Raw genomic sequence first — 27,713 nt, forward strand, 5'->3', positions numbered from 1 at the left:
CTATTAAATGCAACAAAGTATAAGAAGCTCTTACATTACATTGCTTATTAGCAAATGAGAAGTTGTAAACACAGGCAGAAGATGTGTTATGGTTGTTCATTACACCTAAATAACAATAAGCATCTGGGAGTGAGCGAGGAAGGCTTCCGCTTTACCGATTTGCATGGAAGACGGACAAGTGCTGATGGCTCCAGTAACAGATTATTCAAGTTGCAAACATTTCTAGATTCTTAATATATTCAGCTATAAAAATCCTCACAGAGAACAGACGGATTGAAAGAATTGGGAGCTTGTCTTTATAAAACCATTGTGCGAATTACCATAGGAAAGCTGAAGGGAAAGTGTGTTCCAGCAATGATGAATTAAAATATTCTCCCTTTGAAAGTCACGTGATCTTCTCTCCCTTTTCAGGTGCATAGTAAGGTATCTGCATGGATCACCTAGCTCAGTTCCCTCGGCAAAAAGTCCACAGGTTGTCGGAGATGGACGTGTAACTCAGTAGAAGACTAAAACATTTAATATATATATATCAGTTATATATAAATTCATCTCCTTTCTACAAAAAGCCATCTTTAAAAGAAATTTAAAAAGTTTGTCATGGCATCAGCGTTTCTTAAATTTATCTCTTCCTGGAAGTTTCCAATATTGTTCAGAAAGTAAGATTTCCCATAAATCCAGAGGAGGACGGCTCGAGGGATAAGTTAATTGCATAGCAGAGTATGTGCTGATGAAATATAAAAATACTTTGATGGAAGCCTCAGAGAAAAACAAGAAACTGAGAGCCCTTGAGCGATTATCCTTCATAGGCCAATACTTGTCCGGGTCAGTCATAATCTCAGGATGAAGCGGATAAAGAAACGTACAACACGCAGAATTATTACTTGGTCATTGTCCAAGGGTCGTGGAGGATTGTTGAAAATGCCCTGGAAAGAGAGAGGCACAATTAACATTACCACTGTACTGTATGTTGCCATACAGAGGTTCAGTATTAAGGGCAGTGTAAAACAAGAAGTGTGTTCAGTTAAAGGAGAACTAATCCCTAAAAGTGAATATGGCTAAAAAATGACATTTTATAGAAAGAACTTATTGCACCAGCCTAAAGTTCCAGCCTCTCAATAGCATAAATGATCCAGGACTTCAAACTTGTCACAGGGGGTCACCAACTTGGAAAGTGTCTGTGACACTCACATGCTCAGTCTGAGCAGCTGTTGAGAAGCTTAGGGGTCGTCGCAAATGATCAAGCAGAAAATGAGGTTGTTCTGTAATATAAGCTGATGCTACAGGGCCGATTATTAAATTCTGATACTAGTTGCACTGGTTTCTGAGCTGCCATGTAGTAATGATCTGTATTAATTACTAATCAGCCTTATATTGTGACATTTCTATTTTATGTGTAATGTATATTGTGAGTGGGTCCCTAAGCTCAGTAAGTGACAGCAGCAAAGAGCATGTGCAGTGAATCAGCAGAAAAGAAGATGAGGAGCTACTGGGGCATCTTTGGAGACACAGATCTTTACTGCTAAAGGGTTGGGCTGGTACAGAAGCCCAAAACATAATGTAGAAAATTTCCAGATACTTTAGTTAAATGTTAGTTCTTCTTTAAGGGCCACGTTGCACTGTGCATTCCAGCCCATGGCAATACATGCATTAACTGCTTTAGGTCTCCTGTGTGGGTCTACAGTGATGGAGACTGGGATTGGTTTGTTTTGTGTTCAGCTTTGTTCAACAGCCCTTTGAGTACAGGCCTAACCAAGTATCACGCAAGTTGCCATGCACTGGAAAGCATAGGACTGCAATTCACATCACAATTTTAACAAACCCAAACAAGCATCACAAACATTGTTAATGTGCCCACTGGATAGATGGCTTAATTTTATCACTATTTACCCAAGGAATCAATGAAAAAGAGTTCCATTCTGCCAACAAACATAGAATAGCAGACAATCAGCAGTACAAATATGTACCTGAGATGACTTGGCTCTCTTTTAGCAGGAGCTAAGTTTTAGCTCACACCCAGAATTTGTATAAACAAAATATGAATATTGAATCTTGACAAAGCTACGGTTGGTAGCGAAATGGCTGTCGAGGCGTGGTGTTGTATTTAGGAGACAGGGCCCTCTTAGAAGACCTGAGGCGTGCATAACAAACAGAGGAATAGAGGATCTGAGGCAAATGGATATCGGGCGGACCCAATAGATGTGACCTGGCTCGGTGGTCGGTTAGACTGGACACACGGTCTGTACAGTTCTCCCCTTTTTTAGGCTCGAGCAGCAATATTACATACATATTACAGGCAGGCGTGAGCTTTATGACTACAGTGAACAAGAGCGCAAGTTGCCAGGGCCATTGTTCATCACAAGTGTGTCTACATTATATAGTTTCTATATTTGCACATTTAGCTATTTTATTGGCTTGATTTATATGCTTCACTGTTGCCATCTCCTCATCCCATGAACATTTGGATCTTATGGATTTAGTGACATGGAATGCCACCTTAATAGCAACACATTTCTGAAAAGCCATGGCCTTAAACATTTTGTTTTGAACATTTAGTTGCACCTACACAGTGGGTGCCAAACCATTCAAAATTGCTTTGTATGTCATTGGCTTTAAGATTAAACACTACAAGAGGATTTTACTTTCAGTGCATCAATTTGTTATGTTATACCTTCTGTCACAGGCCTTGTCAAATCATGAGGCCCAAAATACCAAGAAACAGAGAAGACAGAGTTAGGCAGATTGTAGGTGAGGCCAGGCTAGTTTAAAGGACCCAAAATAAATTGTGGAAACTTAAGTTATTCATGCAAGAGCTTCTATTATGCATTCTTGCTATGTGTTTCGATACTTTATGTATGAACAGTATTGATATAGAGGTATCCTGCTCTACTCAATTGTAAATTGAGGTTTGTTTGCACCATACAAACTTCAAATAACAGAATAATAATGTGTACAACACACCACCTATAGTGCAAAAGTATGTGGCTTGTAATGTAGCAAGGTCAGCCATCCATATATCCTGGTTTCCTTTTGGCAGCTTGATTTCCCATGAATTTCCACCATCAGATGGGTTAGATCAAGCAGGTTTAAAAATCTTGTTGGATAAGGAATCACATTGCTAATGCAATCCTTGATGATGCTGGTCTGCATAGGTTCTAGGTATTTTTTTTTTAACATTTAGGATCAGACAATCGGGTCAGCATCAGCTATCCTAACACTCGGGTGGCCAAATCAGGCAAAGACTAGCTTGTTTGGCTAGCTTTAATTAGACCAGTGCTACCCAACTTCTTAAACATAGTGGGGCAAATTTGCACCTGGGCTGTAACCCATGGCAACCAGATGATTGCTTTCAGTTTTCAACTTGCATCTGGCTGAAAAAAAGCTAAACACTGATTGGTTTCTATAGGTTACTGTCAGGTGTAAATATGTCCAGTGTTTAAAAATGAGCCCACTGATCCAAATATTCAATATAAGGGCCCAAACTGTACATTTCAGATAGACAATGCAGATTTGGATTTTCTGGCCAAAATCGACCCTAATGTGGTAAGTGATTAGGCATGTCATTCATGCCTGTTAATCTACCCAAATAGGGTCCACTACTACTCAAATGGGGTGCCCAGCAGCACAGAAAACACATGTTGAGATATTAGCCAAAAGCTCAATATAGCAGCAAAATGTGGAAGAGTATTAGCATTATTTTTTTTAATGTCTGTTTAATATGCATTTAATTTAAACTGTTCAGTTTGGCTCAAATTTAGCATTAGTTAAAAATAGGATATTTACCTTCCTGCTCAAACTGGGAGTATGAGTTTTAGCAAGAAGCGGCTTCCAATGGCAACAGCTGTACTGGGAGTGGCACAGCACCTATTACTGTTTTGGTGCCAGGGACTGCAGGAAAGCACAAACCACAAAACAGTCCACATTAAAACACATACCCATCCAATGTTTGTATATGTTTCTTGGCACCATAAGATCTTATGCTCCCTTTGAGAATTAAAATAACAATAATATCTATCTAGGCATACTTTTTTCTAAGCCTGGACATAATCATAATTTGCAGAAGTAGCAAGTGTTTTAATTACAGCAACAGTCTGCTTAAACATGAAGCTTGCTTGCCAGAGACCATCAAATGATTTGTCTAAACCAGTGAATTTTTCCAATCTACATGGTGGAGGGCCGATAACAGAAGCCAGTGTTAGCCACTCCCTGTTTTTAGACCACACCCACTTTAAACCACACCCATGTTACCGCAAGACCATGTCCACATTAATAGCACACCAAAAAAACAGATTAGTCTGAATTTGAGGATTAGACAATGCAGCGGCCAGTTAATCTCTGTAGTGATACCTTTTAAATCTTACATATGGTAAAAAGACACAGCAGGTAGATTTTGATGTGGAGGGCCACATGAGGGGGGGGGGGTCGCGGGCCGCATTCGGCCAGCGGGCTGCCAGTTGGACAGCCCTGGTCTAAAGGTATAGTGTGGGGCAGAATTGTGCAGACTTGTAGTTAGTAAGACTGAAAGAGATCGAAAACTACTACCTTAGACAAAGTACTCTAAATCTACTTAGAGAGATTCTGTCATGATTTTTATGGTTTTTTTTTTTTTTTCTAAATTACACAGTTTACATTGCAAATAATTCAGTCATCAATATAAAATGTAATTTCTGAACTAGCAAGTGTATTTTTTGTTCTTGTATAGTGGATGAGTAGGCGGCATCTCAGGTCATTTTGCCTGGTCATGTGCTTTCAGAAAGAGCCAGCACCTTAGGATGGAACTGCTTTCTGGCAGGCTGTTGTTTCTCCTACTCAATGTAACTGAATGTGTCGCAGTGGGACCTGGATTTAACTAACTATGTTTACCTTCCCATTGTTCTTTTGTTTGGCTGCTGGGGGGGGGGGTGATATCACTCTAACTTGCAGTACAGCAGTAAAGAGTGATTGAAGTTGATCAGAGCACAAGTCACATGACTGAATTATGCAGTAATGGGATTCCCCCAAAGCAGTGTAAAGATGGGCCATTCGTTGCACAGGAAAAGCCATGCATATTGGGGGCACTACAGCACTTTAAGAACAAGTACAGGCAAATAAATGTTTGGCTGTACAATAGTGACCTCAGATGAAGTTCCAAGTCTCAACCACAGTATTGACAGATGACAGCAAGAGCTGGTTAGAGAAGCCACAAGTCACAATGGTCTCTATTTAACACATGTGAGTTTGCTGGCAAACACAAGTCAAGACATTAGTAGGGCCAAATAATAATAAAAAAATATATATTATTTTAATTATTTAGCCATGAGTGGATTCAATACACCAAAGTAAAAGGCATCCATCACCAAGTATAGCTAAGTATGGCAGTATCTGAGGCATATTATCTATACCTGAATGCACTATAAAGAGCCTAGAACTTCTAGAACTCACACACTCTAGTGTGCCTTCAGTGTCACACAATTTATCATCTACACCAACACTATGATCTAGTTATGTGGGAGCCATAGATTGTGTTTATGGTCCGCACTGTGCTACAATCAACAGCAGCTGAAAGAGCCAACGGCTATATTGGAAAGGGTTAAATAGTGAGCTCTCACACACACACACACACCAGTGTATCATCAGAGACTACTAAAGATTAAGGATGCTTTCTCCAGCAGTATACTTTTGCTAAAACATCTTTATTGGCTTCAGCATGGAGCATGTGTTTAGATTGCCAGATTTCTCAAGCTTTCCCTGATTCGGATCATGTGGTATAGCCAATAAAATCTTTTTAGCAGCTGAAAATTCTGGCATAAAAGTCCTTGTTTTGTAATAGTATATTTTATAACTTTTAAATCAAACCATCCACTTACAGCAATGCCAACACCTCCAACAGAAAGCAACAGTGGATTCATGGCATGCTTAGGATAGGCAGTCTTTAGCGGACTACAAACTTAGTCCTACTCTGCAGAACTCCCCATGCGTTCCCCAGTGTGTCAGGATCAGGCCGTTGTTTTGTCATGAGCATTTGGTTTGAGCTGCCAGTCTGGGTTTATATCCATCAACTGGCTATGTCTAAATACAGTCCCTTACACACTTACATGTGTTTGGATGACCTCATATCAGGCTCCTATTAATAGTAATGCCAATAATCATATATTTTCCAATCAGAAAACTGACTAAAGACTCCATAAATTATACTGCTACAAGTTCTTGTAAACACAAGGCCTTTTAACACATGCATGTGCATGGGAGACATAAACCCATGGATTTTAAATAGGGATGCACCGATTCAGCCTTTTTCAGCAGGATTCGGATTCAGGCGAATCCTTCTGCACGGCTGAATCGAATCCGAATCCTAATTTGCATATTAGGGACAGGGAGTTAAATTGTGTGACTTTTTGTCACAAAACAAGGAAGTAAAAAATGTTTTCCCCTTCCCACCCTTAATTTTGCATATGCAAATTCGGATTCATTTCGGTATTCGCGATTCGAGGGTTCGGCTGAACCCGAAATAGTGTATTCGGTGCATCCCTAGTTTTAAATTGGACTTGTTTAAGAGGAAGTGGCTCAGCTACACCTTGTTGTGGCTTATTTCTCCCAGTGACTTCCCAGAAATTATGCACAGCACATTGAACTAGCCAAGCACTGAATCCCAGGACTGACACACATCAGCTGCATTTCTAGCTGTTCTATGCCAAGTAAACCCTTGATGGATATTGTGTTGATAATAAAAAAAAGATCAGTTCTTGATACAATTAGAACCATAAAAACTACCAGTATTCTCTTTAACTGTATTAATTAACTTCAGCTGCCAACATAATTCTGTTACATAGTAGTTGATGCCCATCAAGTTTTTACTGAATTAATCCTACCAAGTTTCCAGTCGATACAGACACAGGGAAAAACCCTAAATATAGTTGTCTTCAATATGTCTCAAGGGAGGAAATACAATCTTACTGGCATGAAAAATGCAATTGGAACGCTCTGCATTTTCTAAGCATTTCCTTTCTAGGAGCCAAACAATGTCATGATGTATGTACCAATCCATCCACAAAACAACCTCAGTATCTCTTACCCTTCTTGGAGCAAACGATGCGTTAAAGTCATCCCCGATCCGTCGGAGTTCCTGTGCTATCCACAGTTCTGGAGTCATCTGATCCACAAGATTTCTGGCAGCTGTAGGGAACATGAACAAATGTAAGGACATTGAAAAACTAAAACTTCTATACAGAAGTTACAATACGTTGAATATATCTAGGCACCGACACCCATTTCTTCTACATATCTATCAATCTACACAAAGCTGACCAAATACTGTAAATTAAATTTCTATTTAATAGTTTTTGAGCTATTTGCCTTCAACCTCTGACTTGTTTTAGCTTTCAAATGGAGGTCACTGGCCCTGTGTAAAAACAAATAGCTCTGTAAGGCTTCATATGCATGTTATTGCTACTTTTTTTATTACTCCTTTCTATTCATTCAGGCTTCTCCTATTCCAGTCTCTTATTCAAATCATTGCATGGTTGGTTGCTAGGGCAATTCAAACTGGAGAGCTGCCGAATAAAAGGCTAAATAACTCAAAAAACACAGCTAATAAGAAATCAAAAACCAATGGCAAGTTGTCTCATGATATCACTCTCTACATCATACTAAAAGTTTATTTAAAGGTGAAAACCACCTTTAAGTCAGTTTAAGAGTGCTGGCTAGACACATTGAGACATAACTAGCAAAAGTGTAGTACAGGTATGGGACCCGTTATTTTCCTGATAATGTATCTTTCCGTAATTAGGATCTTCATACCTTAAGACCACTAGAAATTAATGTAAACATTAAATAAACCCAATAGGCTGGTTCTGCTTCCAATAAGGATTAATTAAATCTTAGTTTTAATCAAGTACAAGCTACTGTTTTACATTACAGAGAAAAATGACAACAACAGATCCCATACCTGTAGTGTCTTATCACGGATTAATGGAAACACAAGGATGAATATATATTCTACCATAGTGTTAAAAATTCCATAGAGCACAGGGGTAAATACAGGAAGGATACTTATCAAACTGTTTTATATATTCTCCATTACAAAACATTTAAACTAGGGATGCATCGAATCCAGGATTTGTTTTGGGATTCGGCCTTCTTCAGCAGGATTCGGTCAAATTCTTCTGCCCAGATGCAAATTAGGGGCGGAGAGGGAAATCACATGAGTTTTTGTCACAAAACAAGAAGGAAAAAATGTTATCCCCCCTCTCACCCCTAATTTGCATATGCAAACTGTTATCCAGCAACGTCAGGGTATATTTAGTGTGTGCCCACCTCACAAGTTCACAGACTCATTTGTCCTCAATGTAATGCTGAAAGTTAACATTTCTGGAAACAGTATTTAAAAGGATAAGGAAATGTTAAAACTAAGCTCCATCAGAAAGGTCTATATAAATACACCAGTAAATCCTCAAATTAATATGCACTAAGTCCTCTGTCAAAAGAAACACCACATTTCTTCTATTGTGTACACATGGGCTTCTGTATCAGACTTCCTTCTTTCAGTTTAAACCTCCAGGGCACGGCATGAGCATGCTCAGTTTGCTCCACTCTCCCCCTTCCTCCCCCCTCCCTGCTGTAATCGGAGCCCAGAGCTATGAGTGAGCAGGAAGAGACAAGCAGGAAGTGATGTCACATCAAGCTAATATGGCAGCTGCTATCCTAAACATATGGTATAGCATTTTACAGAACAAAGTGTTTCTAGCTTGCGCTATTGTAGTAATATTTGGCAATATCTATTGGCAATAATATCTGCCTCTGAAGCTTTCCATCTTCTTTAAATCACCCAAGCAGCTGGGTAAAACTCCCCATAACACAGAAAATACTATACTATAGCAGAGGATATCACAGAAATGCATGCAAGCAGCATGAATACAAAACAGAAAGCTTTGATATGATACAAAAAAAGGTCACTTTTACCAGTGAATCAAGACAGCAAGATGGGCACCAGATAAAGTATCATTTGATCAAGGCAGACGCACTGTTTCAGAAAACACAACATAAATCCAATCAATGGAAATCCTACTGTGCTGGGCAGTGCACATGCACCAGCTGAATAGTTGTGATGGAGGTAGAGAAGGGACAAATTGAATAATTTTGCAAAGGGAATGTCCTAACATGCATGGATCTGATTTTTTCCTTAGAGCCAAGATGGAGCCACAGGTCACAAACTGTTGGCTGGAGCTTGTTTGGACAATGTACTGAAGGACCTGATGTGACCAGGCTAAGGGGTTACTCCAGGGGTTGGTGTCATGTGTTTATTGGCAGAGGATATTCATTCAGCAAAGCATCTAGTATGGAAATGGAAATATTTTGAAAGCTGAGAGCAATTCCGATTTAGGGAAGGAAAAAAAAAAAAAACTGTTGTGTTCAACAGAGCGAGGAAACACTCTCCCTTCCCGACCCCAAAATTTACACTTGTGCTTTTAACTTTTAGGTGCCAAAAACCCATCAAAACATCATTTTGCAGACCTAATGTCAAAAGCCATCGATCATATCCCGAGCTCTGGCTGGCAAGCTCCCCGCTGTTGCAAATACTCAACTCTGTATCATTAAAGCGCAGTAATTCAGAAAATTAATGTCGTGGTTAAAGTGGTTGATAGTGAAAATCAATCTGAGGCTTTCAGAAATGACTTTCTGTGGAACGAACTGCATGTGCAAAGGCAAAATAAAGAAGAGAAAGATCTAAAGAACAGTCGGGTGTGAAGGCAGGGAAGGCAAAGGATGAATGAGTTTTTAAAGACTTTATTTTGATCCTTTAGTTATGTGAAAAGTACTCAGCAAAGTGACAAGTTTCCACTGCACACATGGGGTAATCAGAGTTCAAGTCATACAAGGAAACTATAATTAAAAAATAGAAAGTAGAAAGCCGAGCAAGTGTTGCCATGAGCCAAAATACATACAACTTATACAGGTATAGGACCTGCTATCCAGAATGCTCAGGACCTGGGTCTTTCCGGATAACAGATCTTTGTGTTTTGGATCTTCATACCTTAAGTCTACTAGAAAATCATGTAAACAGTAAATAAACCCAACAGGCTGGTTTTGCTTCCAATAAAGATAAATTATATCTTAGTATGGATCAAGTACAAGGTACTGTTTGGATTATTTGGATAAAATGGAGTCTATGGGAGACAGCCTTTTCATAATTCGGAGCTTTGTGGATAATGGGTTTCCAAATAACTGATCCTATACCTGTACTACAAAACCACCAAGACATGAAAGAACATTGCATGCATTTAGCTATACAAATCTTCAGTGTGAGCAACCCCAGCTTGGCTACCCTTTCTTCTTAACACTGATCTCCTATTCCCTTAATTAGATCAGTACTCCTAAGCAGCGCTGGGCCAAGTCAGCCGGGCGCCCTAGTCGACCTGGCTGACCACGTCGTCCCCTTCTCCTGTGCGCACAAAAACGAGCGTACGCATGCGCAAATGAGCGCAATCGCCGAAGATGTGTTGTGCGCACATACATTACCGAACATGTTTGTCCAGAAAACCGTATTTGCTGGCACAGGTGTGGGGACACAAGGGTCAGAACTAGGGGAAAGCTTCAGAAGAGGTACCATGCCTGGCTCCCCTCAAACTTTGCGCCCAAGGCAAGTGCCTCTTCTGCCTACCCCTAGTTCCGGCCCTGCTCCTAAGGAAAAAGTCCAGAGAAGAGGGACTAGAGACCAAAAAGTACCTTATGTTTTAGATGTGGCCTTACAAATCCTTGCAAAGTATTTTGTATACCTTAATAGTTCCTTGCTTTAGGAAGCAAACTTTTATGTGGCCTTGGCAAAATCCAATGGACATTGGCGTTGCAGCATATGTGATCTAATGTCCTACAACATAAAAAGCAAGTACATATGTCCAATCTGATCTGTCCTTCATAAAACCATTCTACTTATTGCTTATCTTCCAGCACATAAAGTTGTATTTAGTAACCTTTAAATAACTACCCTACAGCAAATGCTAAACTTACAGGCCTATTATTGCCAGTCTGATATTAAAATCTTTTTTTCAAATACTGAAATTACACGGGCTTTCCTGCAATTCATTTGTACCAGATGAGTGGAAGTCAGAGGAAATCAGAAACAGTGGCCTGGCTAATACTGAACAAAGTACTCATGGGTGTACTCCATTAGGCTCTATATTAAAAGGGCAAATTAACCCCCAAATGAAAATTTGCCTAACAAAAGAAAACATCATTCTAAGCAACTTTCCAATATGCATTAAAAATTTTCAGTGCTTTTAAAGTTATTTGTAAAAAGGTTTGCTATTAAAAGCAGCATTTGCTTAACACCTGCTTGTTACTTTATAAACAATATTGCTAAAGTCTTGTTGTTCACCTTTGAGATAGCTTTTAGTATGATGTAGAGAGTGATATTTTTATTTGTGGTTTTTGAGTTATTTAGATTTTTATTCAGCAGCTCTTCAATTTGCATTTTAAACAATCTGGTAGCTAGGGTCCAAATTACCCTAGCAACCATGCATTGATATGAATAAGAGACTGGAATATGAATAGGAGAGGCCTTATTAGAAAGATGAGTAATAAAAATTAGCAATAACAATACATTTGTAGCCTTACAGAGCATCTGTTTTTTAGAAGGGGTCAGCGACGACCCAATATCTACATCATACTAAAAGTTAATTTAAAAGTGAACAACTCCTTTAAGCTACAGACAGTTTATATCATATTAAGTGGCATTTTAAAGAATCTTACCAAACTGGAATATATATTTAAGTAAATATTACCCTTTTACATCTCTTGCCTTGAACCACCATTTTGTTATGGTCTTTGTGTTGCCTCCGAGATCACCTGACAGAAATACTGCAACTCTAACTGTAACAGGAAGATGTGTGGAAGCAAAAGACAGAACTCTGTCTTTTAATTGGCTCATGTGACCTAAAATGCATGGTTTGTTTGTGTGCACTGTGAATCGTAGGATCACAGGGGGCGGCCCTTGTTTTTGGTTTGTGATTACCCAATGACACCTACTGCTAAAAAAGTATAAGTGTGGAAGCAAAAGACAGCCATTAATTGGCTCACGTGACCTAACATTTATGGTTTGCTTGGTTTAATTCTTAAAATGGTACTTTTCTAATTAGGATTACCCAATGGTACAGTACATAATACTAAAAGTATATTGTGAAAATGGTTTATTTACATGAAGCAGGGTTTTTACATAGCAGCGGTGTTATGCAATATATTTTAATAGAGACCTACATTGTTTGTTTGTATAGCTTTCTTTTAATAGATATCCCGCAATTCAGACCTGTTATTTCTAGTGGGTGATAGGGAGACATCATGGGCAGCCCACAGTCAGCTCTGGAAAACGAAGCAAGCCAATGATGTGGTTGTGACCCTTTAATGAGGCTTTTTTCCCCAAGTGTTGGAACAGTGCAAGATAGTGAAATTAAATCCCACCTGAGCACCGTTTACATATGTATATTTCTTGGTGCCAGACAAATACAGTCTTTGCATACTGTTCGTTTTAACCAGCTCATGAACGACAGGGATCTGTGGCAGTTAAAGGGCTCTAGAGTCTCTTCAGTCTGAGCATCCTCCGCTCACAGTCAATTTCAGAGTTAGCAAGGAAATTTAAGTTAAATCTAAATACATTTCCTTGGCATGCGTGGGTAACAAGAGCTCAGAAGGGTTTCTTTTCTTGCTGCACGTGTGCGTGACAAGTCCAGGCAGTTCTATAAATTCAGAGAACTTGCTTAAAAACAGCTGCTGGAAAAGCACCACCACAAGTCATAAATCTTCATGAAGAGCTGCCAGCAGCTGTAATTCCCTTCACAGTCTGCTCCCAATTGTGAACAAGTGTAGTGCTATGCATTCACCATGAACTCTTCTAGGAACCCAAACATCTATTAGTACTTTATCATCATTACAAGGGGGGATAATGTTATAACAGGTGCAAAGTTTGTTTCAGGTCTAGTAACCCACAGCTACCAATCAAATGTGTCAAACAGCAGGCAGGCAAAGGTTACCTATTACCTGTTATATTACTACACCATATGCTGTAACAGGCAACAAAAGATGGTAGAGGTATGGGATCGGTTATCTGGAAACCCGTTACCCAGAAAGCTCTGAATTATGGAAAGGCTGTCTCCCATAGTTGAATTATTTCCAGCTTTCAAATGGGGGTCACTGACCCCATGTAAAAAACAAATGCTCTGCAAGGCTACAAATGTATTGTTATTGCTACTTTTTATTACTAGTCATTCTGTTCATATTCCTGTCTCTTATTCAAGTCAGGGTGCAGTTGCTAGGGTAATTTGGATCCTAGACTGCTAAAATTGCAAACTGGAGAGCTGCTAAATAAAAAAAGCTAAATAGCTCAAAAACCCCAGATAATAAAAAACATGAACACCAATTGCAGATTATCTCAGAATATCTCTTTCTACATTATATTAAATGTTAACTCAAAGGTGGACAACCCCTTTAAGGTATAAAGATCCAAATTTTAGAAAGATCAGTTATGCCGAAAGCCCCAGGTTCTGAGCATCTTCAATAGGTCTGGGCTACTCTATGTATTTTATAGTCAGAGGTAACATAAAATGTAGTGCAGAAAGTCTATAGAATGCAACTGAAGAACAAACAAGATTTACTGTTTGTCCTTCAGTTCCACACTAAGGGGGAATCTCTTAAATAGTTACAATTGTTTCTTTATCTTACATTGTTACAAAAGTATCCAACTGTAGCTGCTGGCTGTTCTGGGCTCTCTGCAAAAAAAGGCTTTGATTTAAATGAAGTTTCAGAAACTTTGGATCTTTTTCTTGAGTCAGTGCAGGAGATGAAATAGTAAGAAAGCAGTACTTCTGGTACTACTAACCCCTTTATAGCATTACGGTTTGAACACCATGTGATTTTATAGCAGTGATTTTTTAATTAATGGACACATTGTACATTTAAACGATCGTTTTGAGATAATCGTGGTCTCACGATAAAGAAAAGGTCCTTTAAACATGTTTACATCTACAGCCAGCTTTACTTGTGTCTCCTTTCTGAATGACTTTTCCTACACAGAGTTTAAACATTATAGTGGTGTTGTTCAAACACTTGCCAGCTGGTGTGATCCAACAGTATAAAAAGTCACACTGCAATGTAATTAATACAAATGTATTTTATTGCATGCAACTTTTTTTGTTTTAATAATGCTTGTGCACAGGTCTCTAATTCAGTTATCATCTCTAGCATCACAGACTTGATGCAGCCTTCTCCTTTACTCTATATCTGGCAAAAAGGCAAAGTTTAACAAGCACAATAGATACAAGCGCATGTAGATTGACTGTGTTGCCAGTTTACTGAAATTTCAAAAAATAAATAAAAAAAAACCTTTACACAGAAATCAAGAGTTTTTCATCAGAGTTTCCGACATTCGGATTTTTCGATAAATAAGCAAACATTCGAAATTTGAGTTGATCCGAGGTAGCAAAACCCTCACACAAATTTGATTTGCCCCTTAATGTGACACAGAACATCTTTTAGTGCTATCTGCAACATCAATCAAAGTAAAAGGCACAAGTAGGCAATGCAAATGCAAGGCAATCAAAGATTGCAGGCTCTGGGGAAAAACACTGCTCCCAAAGATGGCCATACCACTTATTTGGGGAGGTCACCAAAAGGGGAATTTGGCCACCTACATGCTAGGCCAAATCAGGCTGATTCAATCATTAGCTTCCCTAAGGTACTAGAAACTGAAAGAGCAAAGTAAACATATAAAGGAGTTGCGCAAGAGACTGGAGAGTACGATTACTATGTCCTACAAGCAGTTATGTTTCAGGGGCACATTTCACTCAACAATGCACAGCTGTAACCACAGGTCCCATCTAGGGATGAGGATACCAGCTTGTCAGGGGTGCTACAAAAGGTTGTAAATCAGTGTTGTCTTATCATTTAAGAGATACACTGTGCAAGCTGCCTGAACTGCCAACATTCTCATATATTAAAGGGATATGGTGATGGGAATTTTTTTTTTTTTTTGAAAACACATCAGTTAATAGTGCTGCTCCAGCAGAATTCTGCACTGAAATCCATTTCTCAAAGGAGCAAACAGATTGTTTTATATTTTAAATTTGAAGTCTGACATGGGGCCAGACATATTGTCAGTTTCCCAGCTAACCCCAGTCACGTGACTTGTGCTCTGATAAACTTCAGTCACTCTTTACTGCAAGTTGGAGTAATATCACCCCCCCAAGAAAGGTCTGGCTGAAGAGGCAATGCACTGTCCTGTCCCCCCTTACCCCCCCTGTATGATGAGGAGGGTTTCTGGATTGGAGGGTGGAAGGTACAGGTCAAACTGCACATGAATTTCCATGTCCCCAAACACCTTCCTAATGCCTTCTTTATTGATAAGGACAGAGGGGTTTGCTTCTATCCTGCCAACACAGGTGTGTTTTAGGTGTAGCTCAAACAGGCACTTTGCAGCTAAAAGGCCAGTGGTGAAGTGCACCCTTTGTGGTGAAACTGGGCACCTCAGTAAAGAATGCCAGGAAATATTCTGCAATTTGTGTCTGAAGTTAGGACATGCCCAACATTCTTGCCCTGATGCCTGGCACAACATTGTTAGGGATTGTCCTAATTTAAAGGAGGAAATTGGCCAGGGAATGGAGATTGTGGAGGAGGGTGCCCCAACAACTTAAGTGGTGGGATCAGAGAGGGAGGTTCTACAGCTGGAATCCAGTGCCCCATGCAGTAAGGTGGTGGGTAGGGCAGCAGAGAAGTTAACCAAGGGAAAGGAGAAGGGTGAGCAGCAGGCCAGTCAGCCAAGGGGAGGGAGGAGTGGAGAGTGGTGGGAAAGAAAGACAAAAATGGTGTTAACAGGCAATAGGTTTGTTCTGTCAGAAGGTAAAAGCTGGGGAGATCGGGCTGAGGAAGAGGAGGAGAGGTTAAGGGATGAAGAAAAAAGAGAATAGTGGAAGGCTGGGGCCTTGGAAAAAGGGAACAGAAAGAGTAAACAGGGGCAGGAGGAGGTTTTGTGTCAGGAGGGGGAATGGGAGACCCTAGAGGAGGATATTGAGATTGACCTGGAGGTTAAGGAGAGTACCCCTGAATACAAGGTGAAAAAGAAGGGGGTGAGGAAAGTGATAGTGCCAAGCACAAATTAAACAGGATTTAATGATAAGGGAACTTGCTTTCATTTAATTAATGTTTCATTGGTTAATAATGTTTTCTGTTTCTGAAATGTTTATATAATATTCTGTAATGTTTTTACTTTTAATAAAATTCCCTAACACAAGATATCAGCTCCCTGGTAGATCTAAGAACAGCACTCAATAGTAAAATCTAGGTCCCTCTGCGACACATTCAGTTACATTGAGTAGGAGAAACAACAGCCAGAATGCAGTTCCATCCTAAAGTGCTGGCTCTATCTGAAAGCACATGACCAGGCAAAATGACCTGAGATGGCTGCCTACACACCAATATTACAACTAAAAAAAAAATAGATTTGCTGGTTTAGGAATGCTATTTTATATTGTAGAGTGAATTATTTGCAGTGCAGTGTAATTTAGAAATAAAAATGACATCATGACAGAATACCTTTAAACCAAGTGAAATTCATTTATAGTATTCAGTGCCAGAAACTGCATGTATAATGCAGTTAGATCTCTGCAGGTTTGACTTCCCAAAATAGGGATCTGAAACCTGCAGAACCTACCTACTGTTGCACATTTTAACTCCCTACATGTTAGTAATAAAGAAAGCTTTTATAAGGAATGGAGGTCACAAGGCCAAATCTTTATGGATACAGATATAAATCTCCATCAATCTAAATAATTACACATACATGCAAGCCCTCTACCCCAGGTGGCATAAAATAAATAATGGGGGGAATGGTTGGTGCAATTCTGAGTGCCTTGGTCCTCTTTTAGGAATGCATGCACAACTTTATAAAGTCTTTGTGTTTTGTTGGCTTATTAAAGGGCATGTAAAGGCAAAAAAATTAAATCCCATTTTTACTATCTCCAATATACTTTAATTAAAAAATGTGTACCGTTTTTATAAGAAACCAGACTGTATGCAGTGAAATTCTCCCTTCATTTACTGCTGTGGATAGGAATCGTCAGACTGTCCCTAACTGCACTGTAGGGAAACAATCGTACTTATGAACAGCAGGGGGAGCCCTGCCTTACTTCCCAGACATGAACAACTCAAGTAGCGATGTTTGTTACCCTGTAGAGCAGTCAGCAACTGTGCAGAGATATGTATTGGATTTTATTTTTGCATTTACATCCCCTTTACCGTTTCCAACTCCAGCTGCAAGGACAAAGATCATGGAGCCAGATTTAAACAGATAAACTGGGATTCTATTTGGATGATTCTTTTGCTGCATCCACTGGTTCTGCAAAGTTAGAGAAAGTTTGTATAAAATAATACAAAAACTATAAAATCCACATTAGATTACATGACAACACAGGACACTGTGCAATCTGCATATTCTGATTATTAATCTTGCTGTATCGGCTTCTGTCAGATATTATTTGTCTTGTGCTGATTTGATAATCTATGACAATCCCTAAACAGCCCAGACCACACTAAGCATGTGCACAGTCTTGGTCTTGCAAAGATGTTTAACAAGGTTACAAGATGGTGACCCCCTGTGGCCAACTTTGAAAGCATAAATCATTTCTTTGATTAGCCTTGTGGCGCAGTAAATTCATGTTTATGTTTAGTATACAAAATACAGCATTTCTAGCCTTATTCTATTTTAGACTTTACTTCCCCCTTTAAGAAGAAAAAAAAACAATCACTGTACAAGCAGTTTTGTAGATTTCCAGATATTATCTATACCCAAAGCAGATTCAAGCAGATTCAAACTTGAAGCAGTGGCTGAAAGGTGGTTCACCTTCAAACAACTAGTTGGTTTCAGATAGATCACCAGAAATAACGACTTTTTCCAATGACTTTCTATTTTCTATGAGTGACGGTTTTTCTAATATTGAAGTGTAAAGTGTAATTTCTCGCCTTCTGAAGCAGCTCTGGGAGGGGCAGGGTCGCCAATCCTGTAAACTGTTCTAAATAGATACATTTAGTTGATACATTTCTTATCTTTGTCCCTGCTGGGTTTCATTACAGGCAGCTGTTAGAATTGATACAATAGTTGCTAATACTCCAGAGATGCTGCCGAGAAATGTATCAACTAAATGTTGCAAAATTCTAGCAGTTTAGAGTCTGTGCCTGAATTACTGAGCTGCCAGACTCAAACACCAGAGACACGAATTCGCCTTTAAACTTAGATTTTGGAAAAAACGTAAAAAAATAAATAATGGAAAGTAATTGAAAAAAGTCTTTATTTCTGGGGAACAATCTAAAAACAACTGAATTGAAAAAGTGTTTGGAAGGTGAACAACCAACAATGTCTTTCCTAAATGACCATTATTCAGGGCTTTCAAGGGCATCTAGTAAAGCAAGTAGGTATTTTCCTCAAACCTTAAAAGAATTGTTCAGTGTAAAAATAAAAACTGGGTAAATAGATAGGCTGTGCAAAATAAAAAATGTTTCTAATATAGTTAGTTAGGCAAAAATGTAATGTAGAAAGGCTGGAGTGATTTGATGTATAACATGTCAGTCTGAACACTACTTCCTGCTTTTCAGCTCTCTTGGTTTACACTGACTGGTTACCCTGGCTACCAGGCAGTAACCAATCAGAGACTTGAGGGGGGGCCACATGGTTCATACCTGTTGCTTTTGAATCTGAGCTGAATGCTGAGGATCAATTACAAACTCACTCAGTCGCTGACTAGCTCAGAGTTATAGAGCTGAAAAGCAGGAAGTAGTGTTCTGGCTGTTTATTAGACATCTGTTCACTCCAGCCTTTATATAGCCAAAAATGTAATGTAATGTATAAAGGCTGGAGTGACTGGATGTCTAACATAATAGCCAGAACACGACTTCCTGCTTTTCAGTGCTCTTGGTTTATACTGACTGGTTACCGCGGTTACCAGGCAGTAACCAATGGCGATCCGTGGGCTGCTGCCGCCCCACATTGCCTCATGGCAGGAACGGCCCTGGCAGAAACTAATCAGAGACTTTTAGGTGGGGCACATGGGTCATATCTGTTGCTTTTGAATCTGAGCTGAATTCTAAGGATCAATTGCAATCTCACTGACCAGATATGTACCATGTGACCCCCCCTTCAAGTCGATGACTAACTCAGAGTTAGAGAGCTGAAAAGCAGGAATTAGTGTTCTGGCTATTATGTTAGACATCAAGTAACTCCAGCCTTTATACATTACATTTTCAGTTAACTAACTATATTGGAAAAAAAATTTATTTTGCACAGCCTATTTACACAGTTTTTATTTTCACACTGAACTGTTCATTTTAAGTCTGTGTACAGGTATGGGATTTTATCCCGAATGATCGGGACCTGGGTTTTTTTCGGGTAATGGATCTTTCCGTAATTTGGATCTTCATACCTTATATCTTCTAGAATCATGTCAATGTTAAATAAACCCAATAGGCTGGCTTTGCTTCCAATAAGGATTAATTATATTTTAGTTTGGATCAAGTACAAGATATTGTTCTATTATTACAGAGAAAAAGGAAATTTTTAATTTTTTTTTACAAATTTAGATTATTTGATTATAATGGAGCCTTTCAGTAATTTGGAGCTTTCTGAATAATGGGTTTCCAGATAACGGATCCCATACTTGTACTTTTATTTCAGCAAATTCATTCATAATAACCCCCCCCCCCTCAAGTTGTATTTGCTAAAAGGGGAAATGGAAAGATAAAAACAAATGCATAGTAAATAGGCTATATCTCATAAATGGTTGCTCAACCATTATGGACAGAGGTCAAGAATGCATTACAAATAAATATTTTATTGCAGGTAAACGAGGGATTTTCTGTGCACATTGCAAACCATTCCTTTAGTCATATAACACCAAAATAGTTGGTTACTGGGGGGCACAGCTTCATTACAGAACATAGCTAAGGCTCTATGCATTTATAAAAATAGTCAGGGGGAAAATGTACCCGATTCTAAATTAAGTACATTTACCTTTAAAGAGTTCAAACAGGGAATAGTATTCAACTCCGTAGAAAGAAAACAACACTGACAGGTCATGAACGGTAGACAGTTTCAATTACTGTTTACATTGCACAGGCTGTTACATCACAGGCAACTTAACACTGCATTCAGCTACAAAACAGTTCTCCAACAGGAAGATTTAATACTGTATGCCAAACTTGCCTGCAACCCATTTGTATCATTCTACAATTTATACACAGAGTTTGTGGCAGTTGTGAATATTGACATACACACATCAGTAGCACATTTATAGATAGATAGATAGATAGATAGATAGATAGATAGATAGATAGATAGAGATAGATAGATAGATAGAATAAAGTACCCCCCCCTGAGTAGTTTCATGACCCTATAAAAACACAAATAATTTTTTTTTTTTTTATTTTTTTTTTACTTCCATTGTCCCTTGCACTGGCAGAACAACATCATGTAACAGCATGCCCCAGCTCCAACTTTAAGAAGTAGCTAAAACTACATAATATGGGGAGAAACCATCCATATTATCCCAACTTAAGCTAGCTATAGACGCAAAGATCTGATTGTACGAATCGAGGATTTGTACGATTTTTGGACCGTGTGTGGAGAGTCCAGACATCCGGTGGAGATCGGTCGTTTGGTGGATCGGACAGGTTAAAAAATTTCTGCCGGCTGCCGATAATATCTCTGCATGTATTGCCGATCGTACGATTTTCAGTGGGAGACTGTCACTAGATTTTTGTCGGACATAACTTTCGTACGATTGCTGTCAGGGGCAGAACATCGGCTGATCTGTTCTTTTGTACTTTATTTGATCTGAATGGTTAGTGGCAGGTCGGGAGATGGGGAAGTCCGATCATTCGTTCGATCGGATCTTTGCGTCTATCGCCAGCTTAAGACAGCAGAAACTCCATTTTTTTCTGGGTTGCCACAACATCCTATTTCCAAAATGAACATTTAAGCAACAGAGTTTATATCAAATTAAGTGTCATATTAAAGAATTTTACCAAACCGGTATAAATTTTTAAGTAATTATTTCCCTTTATATCTTTTCCCTTAACCCACCATTTCGTGATGGTCTCTGTGCTGCCTCAGAGATCACCTGACCAGAAATACTACAACTCTAACAGGAAGATGTGTGGAAGCAAAAGACAGAACTGTCTTTTAATTGGCTCATGTGACCTAACATGCATGGTTTGTTTGTGTGCACCGTGAATCGTAGGATCCCAGGGGCGGCCCTTGTTTTATGATTACCCAATGGCACGTACTACTAAAAAAGTATATTGTTATGAAAATGGTTTATTTACATGTAGCGGGGGTTTACATCTGAGCTGTTTTATGCAATATATTTTTATAGAGACCTACATTGTTCGGGGGGTTATAGTTTTCCTTTGCCCAGTGTTGATAAATAACCCATACTGTATGCTATGCCAATAGCAACTGAACAGCATTTTGCTTTTTATTTTATATATTTTTTTTAATTTTACAAAGTTTACAGTATGCTTAGCAGTTTTTTTGACTGCTAAGAGTTAAATGTCTGATTGGTTGCTAGGTGCTGTGCTGTACCAGTCCAGTTACCCATATCATAGTAAATTAACCAGGCTTCCAAAACAGATCAAAAGCCAGATGTGAAATTGTGTTTGTAACAATTTATAGTTACTGAGAAAAAAAAAAAAAAAAATACCGGAAAGCAAATACTGCTTACCCATTGCAGAAAGGAGATGATTAAATGCCTGACAAGGAGGGCTTGGTGTTTGAGTTGATTTATCACAGCTCACAGGCCCAGGACTCACTTCGAATGAAAAATAGCCACTTGAGGTTTTGGAGACAAGTGATGATCCTCTTACCAGCATGCAATGGGGTGATCTGTTGACAAAGGAACTGGGGCTATAAGGCGATATAGTAGGACCCCAAGGTGTGCTGGCTGAGGAGCTCCCAACCTCATCTGATTGATTACCTTGAAAAGGGCTGCTAAGAGAGGTGGGGGCCCCTCTTCTGAGAGGGCGATGAGAATGCCGTCTGCTTGTTGATTGTAACTGGCCACCTTCACCACTATTACACTCCGGACACAAGACCGATGCTTGTTTGGCCATTTGGGATTTTTATCTCTGTAATTAAACAAAAGGGCATGTTCAGCTACACAGTCCCTGACCACAACAAAAGACAATTGTAACATCACTACTGCACTTTTTTGAAAAGCTTTGCAATACAAATATGGGATCCGTTATCCGGAAACCCAGTATCCATCTCCCATAGACTCCATTATAATCAAAAAAATTTTAAAATGATTTCCTTTTTCTCTGTAATAAAAAAAAACAGTACATTGTACTTCACCAAAACTAAGATATAACTAATCAGGACTGGAAGCAAAACCTGCCTATTGGGTTTATTTAATGTTTAAATGGTTTTCTAGTAGTCTTAAGGTATGAAGATCCAAATTACGGAAAGATCCATTATCCGGAAAGCCCCAGAGCATTATGGATAATAAGTCCCATACTTGTAATAGGGCAGTCTAGTAAGCTAGGGTGACCGGGAGAGTTAGCTGTATCCACAATCCAGGGTAGCTTTCATCAGCAAAGAGGTTCTGCACTGAATTTTACTGCTAAAAAGCGTTTTCTCAAGGACCTTCCAAGTAAAAGCAGTATTGGTATTAGAGGGGGTTTCAAAGGCCTAGAATTGGCTAGGAGACTGTTCTTACTTGTTAAAATGTATTAAAAATTATATAACAAAATGGTTAACATGTAAATATTCAATTTTTTGTAATTTTCTTGCAGGCCAGGGACTTCACCTTTGGAACAGAATATATATTTGCGGTGGACAAGATAACACACCCGAAACACTGACTGCACATTTATAAAATCAGTTTTAGTCATCTGAAAGCCACAAAGTGTAATATCATCATCATATTGCTACTAGTGAAAGCCTTTGCAGAGGTGACAACAACCCTCATAAGGGTTAAGCACCCAACTTATCTGGATTTCACAGCGAGAAACTAAAAAAAGATCTCAAATCTCTGAAACTGACCCTTATATTGTGGTGCATTGATAAGTGGCATTATAAAACCGTTTACAAGTTTCAGAAGCATTTAATAACCCAACATACAGATATTCATTCGCTCCTTACAAACCCTGACCTCAGGATACAGGTATAAGACCTGTTATCCAGAATGCTCGGGACCTGGGGTTTTCCGGATAACGGATCTTTCCTTAATTTGGATCTTCATACCTTAAGTCTACTAGAAAATCATGTAAATCTTAAATAAACCCAAAAGACTGGTTCTGCTTCCAATAAGGATTAATTATAGCATAGTCTGCTTCAAGTACAAGGTACTGTTTTATTATTACAGAGAAATAGGAAATAATTTTTTTTTTTTTAACTTTTAACTATTTGGATAAAATGTTGTCTATGGCACGTGGTCTTTCCGTAATTCAGAGCTTTCTGGATACTGGGTTTCTGGATAACGGATCCCACACCTGTGTGTGTGTGTTTATATATGTGTATATGTGTATTTATTTATTTTTTATGTATTTTTTTCATACCTGTATATATGAAAGGCACAAAAGAAGCCTCCATATATTTCTGTGTGGTAACCAAAATGACAGCAGCAATAATTACAATAAGATTAATAAGGGTACCTGTAGCCACGTGTATAACAAAAACTTTTAAAGGCTTACTATCACTGCATCACATGCCCCCAAGGCTCTCGCACTAGTAACTTTGCAGCAGTGTATGATTATCTAGAACTAACAAAGCCATAATTGTAACACTTGTACAGTCACATCACAGAACTAACATGGGATTTTATTTTTTTTTGGCAAGCCAATCTAAACAACAGCAGGGGTATCTAATGAAATGATAACTGGTATTGCCAAAACTTAAAGGAAAACTGAGAGAGGGAAAGAAGATCTGTTTGTATGATATCCCCAAATGCTCTTTCTTGTTAACATGTCTGGCCATGTCTGGTGGCAGAGTAGTTTGTATGGGTATAATGAGGTAGTGAGAACTACACAAGGACACACTCAGATATTAAATTACTCCAGTGGTACGCTCAATGTGCTACTGTATATCATTTCTTGACAAGCAACATTATGTACAGCAGACATCACAATAGCATCTTACTTAGAGGAAGCCAGACATTTAGCTTAAAGGCATAATCCTGCCCCAGTAAAATCCATCATTTTTATCTTAGCGCCCCTGTAATGAATGTTATGTTGTGTTTGCCAGTTCCACTCCCCCTGAAAATTCCCAAGTTGGTGTCTGCCTCTCCCCGTAAAAAGTCCTATCAGCTGTCATGAAGTATTTTACAGGCTCATTTTCCAGGTCATTACAGGAGAGGGGCTGGGAGGGAGTCCTGCTTGTAGTGACTGCACTGATTCTCTGGCGAGGCTCCCTGTTCCAGTCCTATTGTTCTCTTTGGAAAATGCTGAGCGTAGCAAGTCTGGGGAGAGGTTTGGCAAAGGCCACAAAGTTGTAAGTGCGTCACAATAGGCTTATAGTAGTGCAGAGAAGCTGTTTCCCTCTTTATGGGGGGAGGGGAAGGAAGCATTTTTTTTCAAAGCTTTTAGAGCAGGAGGGGCATAGAGTGGCCTCTGGAAGAAAAGTGCAGACTATTCCACGCATAATAAACTATTTTGTTGCATAATTTATTGGTGGTCAGTCTAAACCAGAATGCATAATTTGGAGTTAGAAAAACGTATCTGTGGTTTACAGATTGAGAATTATATCCTGTTAGAACGGTCCAAAATACAGTCGCGAGATTTTTACAGTCAAGTTCACTGATGCAGGGACGCAAAAACACAGTCTCGGTCTCCTACTACAGGGCACAGACTGTAAAGGGAGCAGTGACAACCATAACTAGGGCCGTTTCATTTGAGCACCAGTATAAAAACATTGCCCAAAGTAAGGCTCTTTGTTATTCTAAGATAAATTTGATTTTAATTTTATACCCATATGTAAACTACATATTAAACGTAATTGAAAGCCTATATTTGACCTCAGATATACATATATACATTCATATCTATCTATCTATCTATCTATATATATATATATATATATATAGTCTGTAGTGGAGCACTCGCAATATATACAACCGCCTGGGTGCTGGTTATAGCATAGCATAATAAACAGAAATAAAACCGCACTCCAAGGTCTTGATATGATGAAAAAGGTGATAAAATTTAATTTTAATTAAACTTTATCACTTTTTTCATCATATCAAGACCTTGGAGTGCGGTTTTATTTCTGTTTATATATGTTTATATATATATATATATATATATATATATATATATATATATATATATATATATATATATATATATATATATATATATATATATATATATATATATATATATATATATATATATCTCTCCTAATGAGGACCAAAACATTGGACTTTGATATGATAAAGTAAAGAGGTGAAGTTTTTTACATGGGTGTGCCGGATTTTTGAGATAGAGAGAGATAGATTATATATATATATATATATATATATATATATATATATATATATATATATATATATATATATATATATATATATATATATATATATATATATATATATATATATATAGTGTCACTTCCAAAATCGGCACTCACCACATTTCAAGCAAATCCCGGGTGCTACTGCCATGAATCAGGATAGTTAAACGCACTGGAGGCACTCACGGAGATAATTTTAAGTGAATTTGTTCAATCCTCACATCTTCCCCCACATCAACGCATTTCGGTTCCTTCTGTGTCTACACACACACATATATATATATATATATATATATATATATATATATATATAATTGGGGTTTCTTCCCCATGATGAAGTACTTAAATGAAGCGGTGCACATATCTAGCTTCTGTATTATAAGGCAAAGCCTTTATGTGGATTCTTGAATGTGCAACAAAACTATTTAGGCTTGTGTTGTCCTTTTTTCTTATGGCTCCATTCAGGAGTAAGCTTTCCCATGCAGAGAAGCAATGAATATATATAACGAGCAGAGATAGATAAAGAGAAGGCATGATGGGTCCCTCTAGTGACGGTCACTCCAGGCTTGTTTGCAAACAAATGCTTGTGCTGACACATGTACTCACACAGGGATTCCTTTAGTTTTAAGGCATCAAAATCCTAAATATCCCTTGCTGAGCTCCCCAGTACAGACTGAACACCCCTGCTGCTGCTTTGCTTGCACTCTAATTACTGTCTATCAGATGGTGGCTTTTCCCTCAATGTGTTAAAGAGAATATTCCCCATGTTATTAAAGTGCCACTTCCTGAAGAATACACAAATGGGCAGTTTGTTGTTGACTACACCCCCCCCCACCCCCAGACTGGAGGATGCTGGGAGATGTGGGGAGAGTAAGGTTGGCAAAGAGTAAAGCTGTCAGTAATACAGACACACAAGTAGTAAGTTTCTATGGCAAACAGCTGAACTGAGGAGTCTTTACCACAGAAAGGAGTTGTATAAATGCTGCCTCTGTGTGACAACAAGAAGGAACGGACTGCCAGACTACAACTCCCAGTATTCCCCGGGACACTGGCCGAAGTTCCTGACACTACAAAGTTGAGTAACTGCGCGCCTGACACAAAAGCACCGGCACTTACATTCACAGCTTGGAATTCTTCATCGCCGCTGCTCCTCGCAAATCAGAGATCAACATCCACAATTGGGAAATAACGTAGTACAGCGCCAAGCACTGGAGCAAGCGACGTGACCGGCCAAACGTCAACAGGGACTTTACACAAAGAGCAATCCCGGCGTGCAGCGCACAACCTATACCTCCGCCAGCTTATGGAAGACTAACCGGGCTAAAAGACAAGCTAGCTGAAAGCAAGCGTCGTGTTACAAGACCACGCCCTGTAGCTTCTAATTGGCCGCTATAATCACCGCCCAGCGTCCATCCCCTCCCCCAACACACAGACAGCGCGAGTACATTGTTTACATGTTTTTTTTTATCTCCCGCCCGGCGGCAGGGAAGGCTCGCGCCAGTCCTTATGCGAGGTCACGTGCAGGGGCGCGCCTAACTAGGCTGGAGGGCACAAGGCAGACCGGAGCCTCACAGGACTTCCAACCAGTTCATGGACTGGGAGCAGGAAAGATTTGGATCCTCTGCTGATCTGTACCCAGAAACTGACCCCTGTTAGACTGACGTCACGGTGTCTGCTGCGTGACCTAAAGGAGGGGGGCACAGAATACCTTGTTTGTAATTGCTGCCCGAACCCGATAGATATTCTGAGCCAGCACTAGCGCTCCCCCTACAGGCATATAGCGGGCGCACTACTACTTCCACAGAACTAAACATAAAACACCGTCCGTACACCCGTATAACCTGCTGTCCGGTGCAGCCGAGAGCTTATTGTAACTCCTCAGTTCCTCCCCCAAACTTAGCTTAAAGGGGAACTATAGCGAAAATGGGAATTTAATATGAGCTTCAGCATACTGAAACAAGAAACTTTCTAAATACAATCAATTAAAAATTCTGTACTGTTTCTGAAATAATCAAGTTTATATTCACTATTCCTCTCTGCATCTGCTTCTCTTCATGTCCAAAGTGCAGCCCGAGGGCCTCCATCACACTGGCCATCAGGCCTCAGCTAGTGTTGCCACCTGGCTGGTATTTTACTGCCCTAGCCGGTAAAACACCAGCCGGGGCCGGTATTACAAATTTACCGGCAATGTAGCTGCCGTTAA

General features: G+C 39.2%; 1 protein-coding gene across 1 annotated transcript; it reads right to left on the reverse strand.

Annotated features, from left to right (window-relative positions):
* Positions 1-69: 69 nt before the first annotated feature.
* bcl2l11.S (BCL2 like 11 S homeolog) lies at positions 70-27,460 on the reverse strand. The gene is made up of 4 exons (XM_018265134.2): positions 26,627-27,460; positions 21,726-22,128; positions 7,049-7,149; positions 70-923 (listed from the first exon to the last, which is right to left on the reverse strand). Exons 2-4 carry the CDS (start codon positions 22,111-22,113, stop codon positions 828-830), a joined length of 585 nt encoding a protein of 194 aa, XP_018120623.1. The 5' UTR covers positions 22,114-22,128; positions 26,627-27,460; the 3' UTR covers positions 70-827.
* Positions 27,461-27,713: the final 253 nt, after the last annotated feature.

This window comes from Xenopus laevis, chromosome 5S, assembly GCF_017654675.1.
Source record: "Xenopus laevis strain J_2021 chromosome 5S, Xenopus_laevis_v10.1, whole genome shotgun sequence".
In the NCBI taxonomy this organism is placed as follows: Eukaryota; Metazoa; Chordata; class Amphibia; order Anura; family Pipidae; genus Xenopus; species Xenopus laevis.

Coding starts and splice junctions, on each gene's coding strand:
- bcl2l11.S (XM_018265134.2), bottom strand. CDS start 22,113: ATGGCCAAACAAGCATCGGTCTTGTGTCCGGAGTGTAATAGTGGTGAA. Junction 7,150..21,725: donor TCATCTCCTTTCTGCAATGG/GTAAGCAGTATT, acceptor TGTTCCCTACAG/CTGCCAGAAATCTTGTGGAT. Junction 924..7,048: donor CATCGTTTGCTCCAAGAAGG/GTAAGAGATACT, acceptor CTCTCTTTCCAG/GGCATTTTCAACAATCCTCC.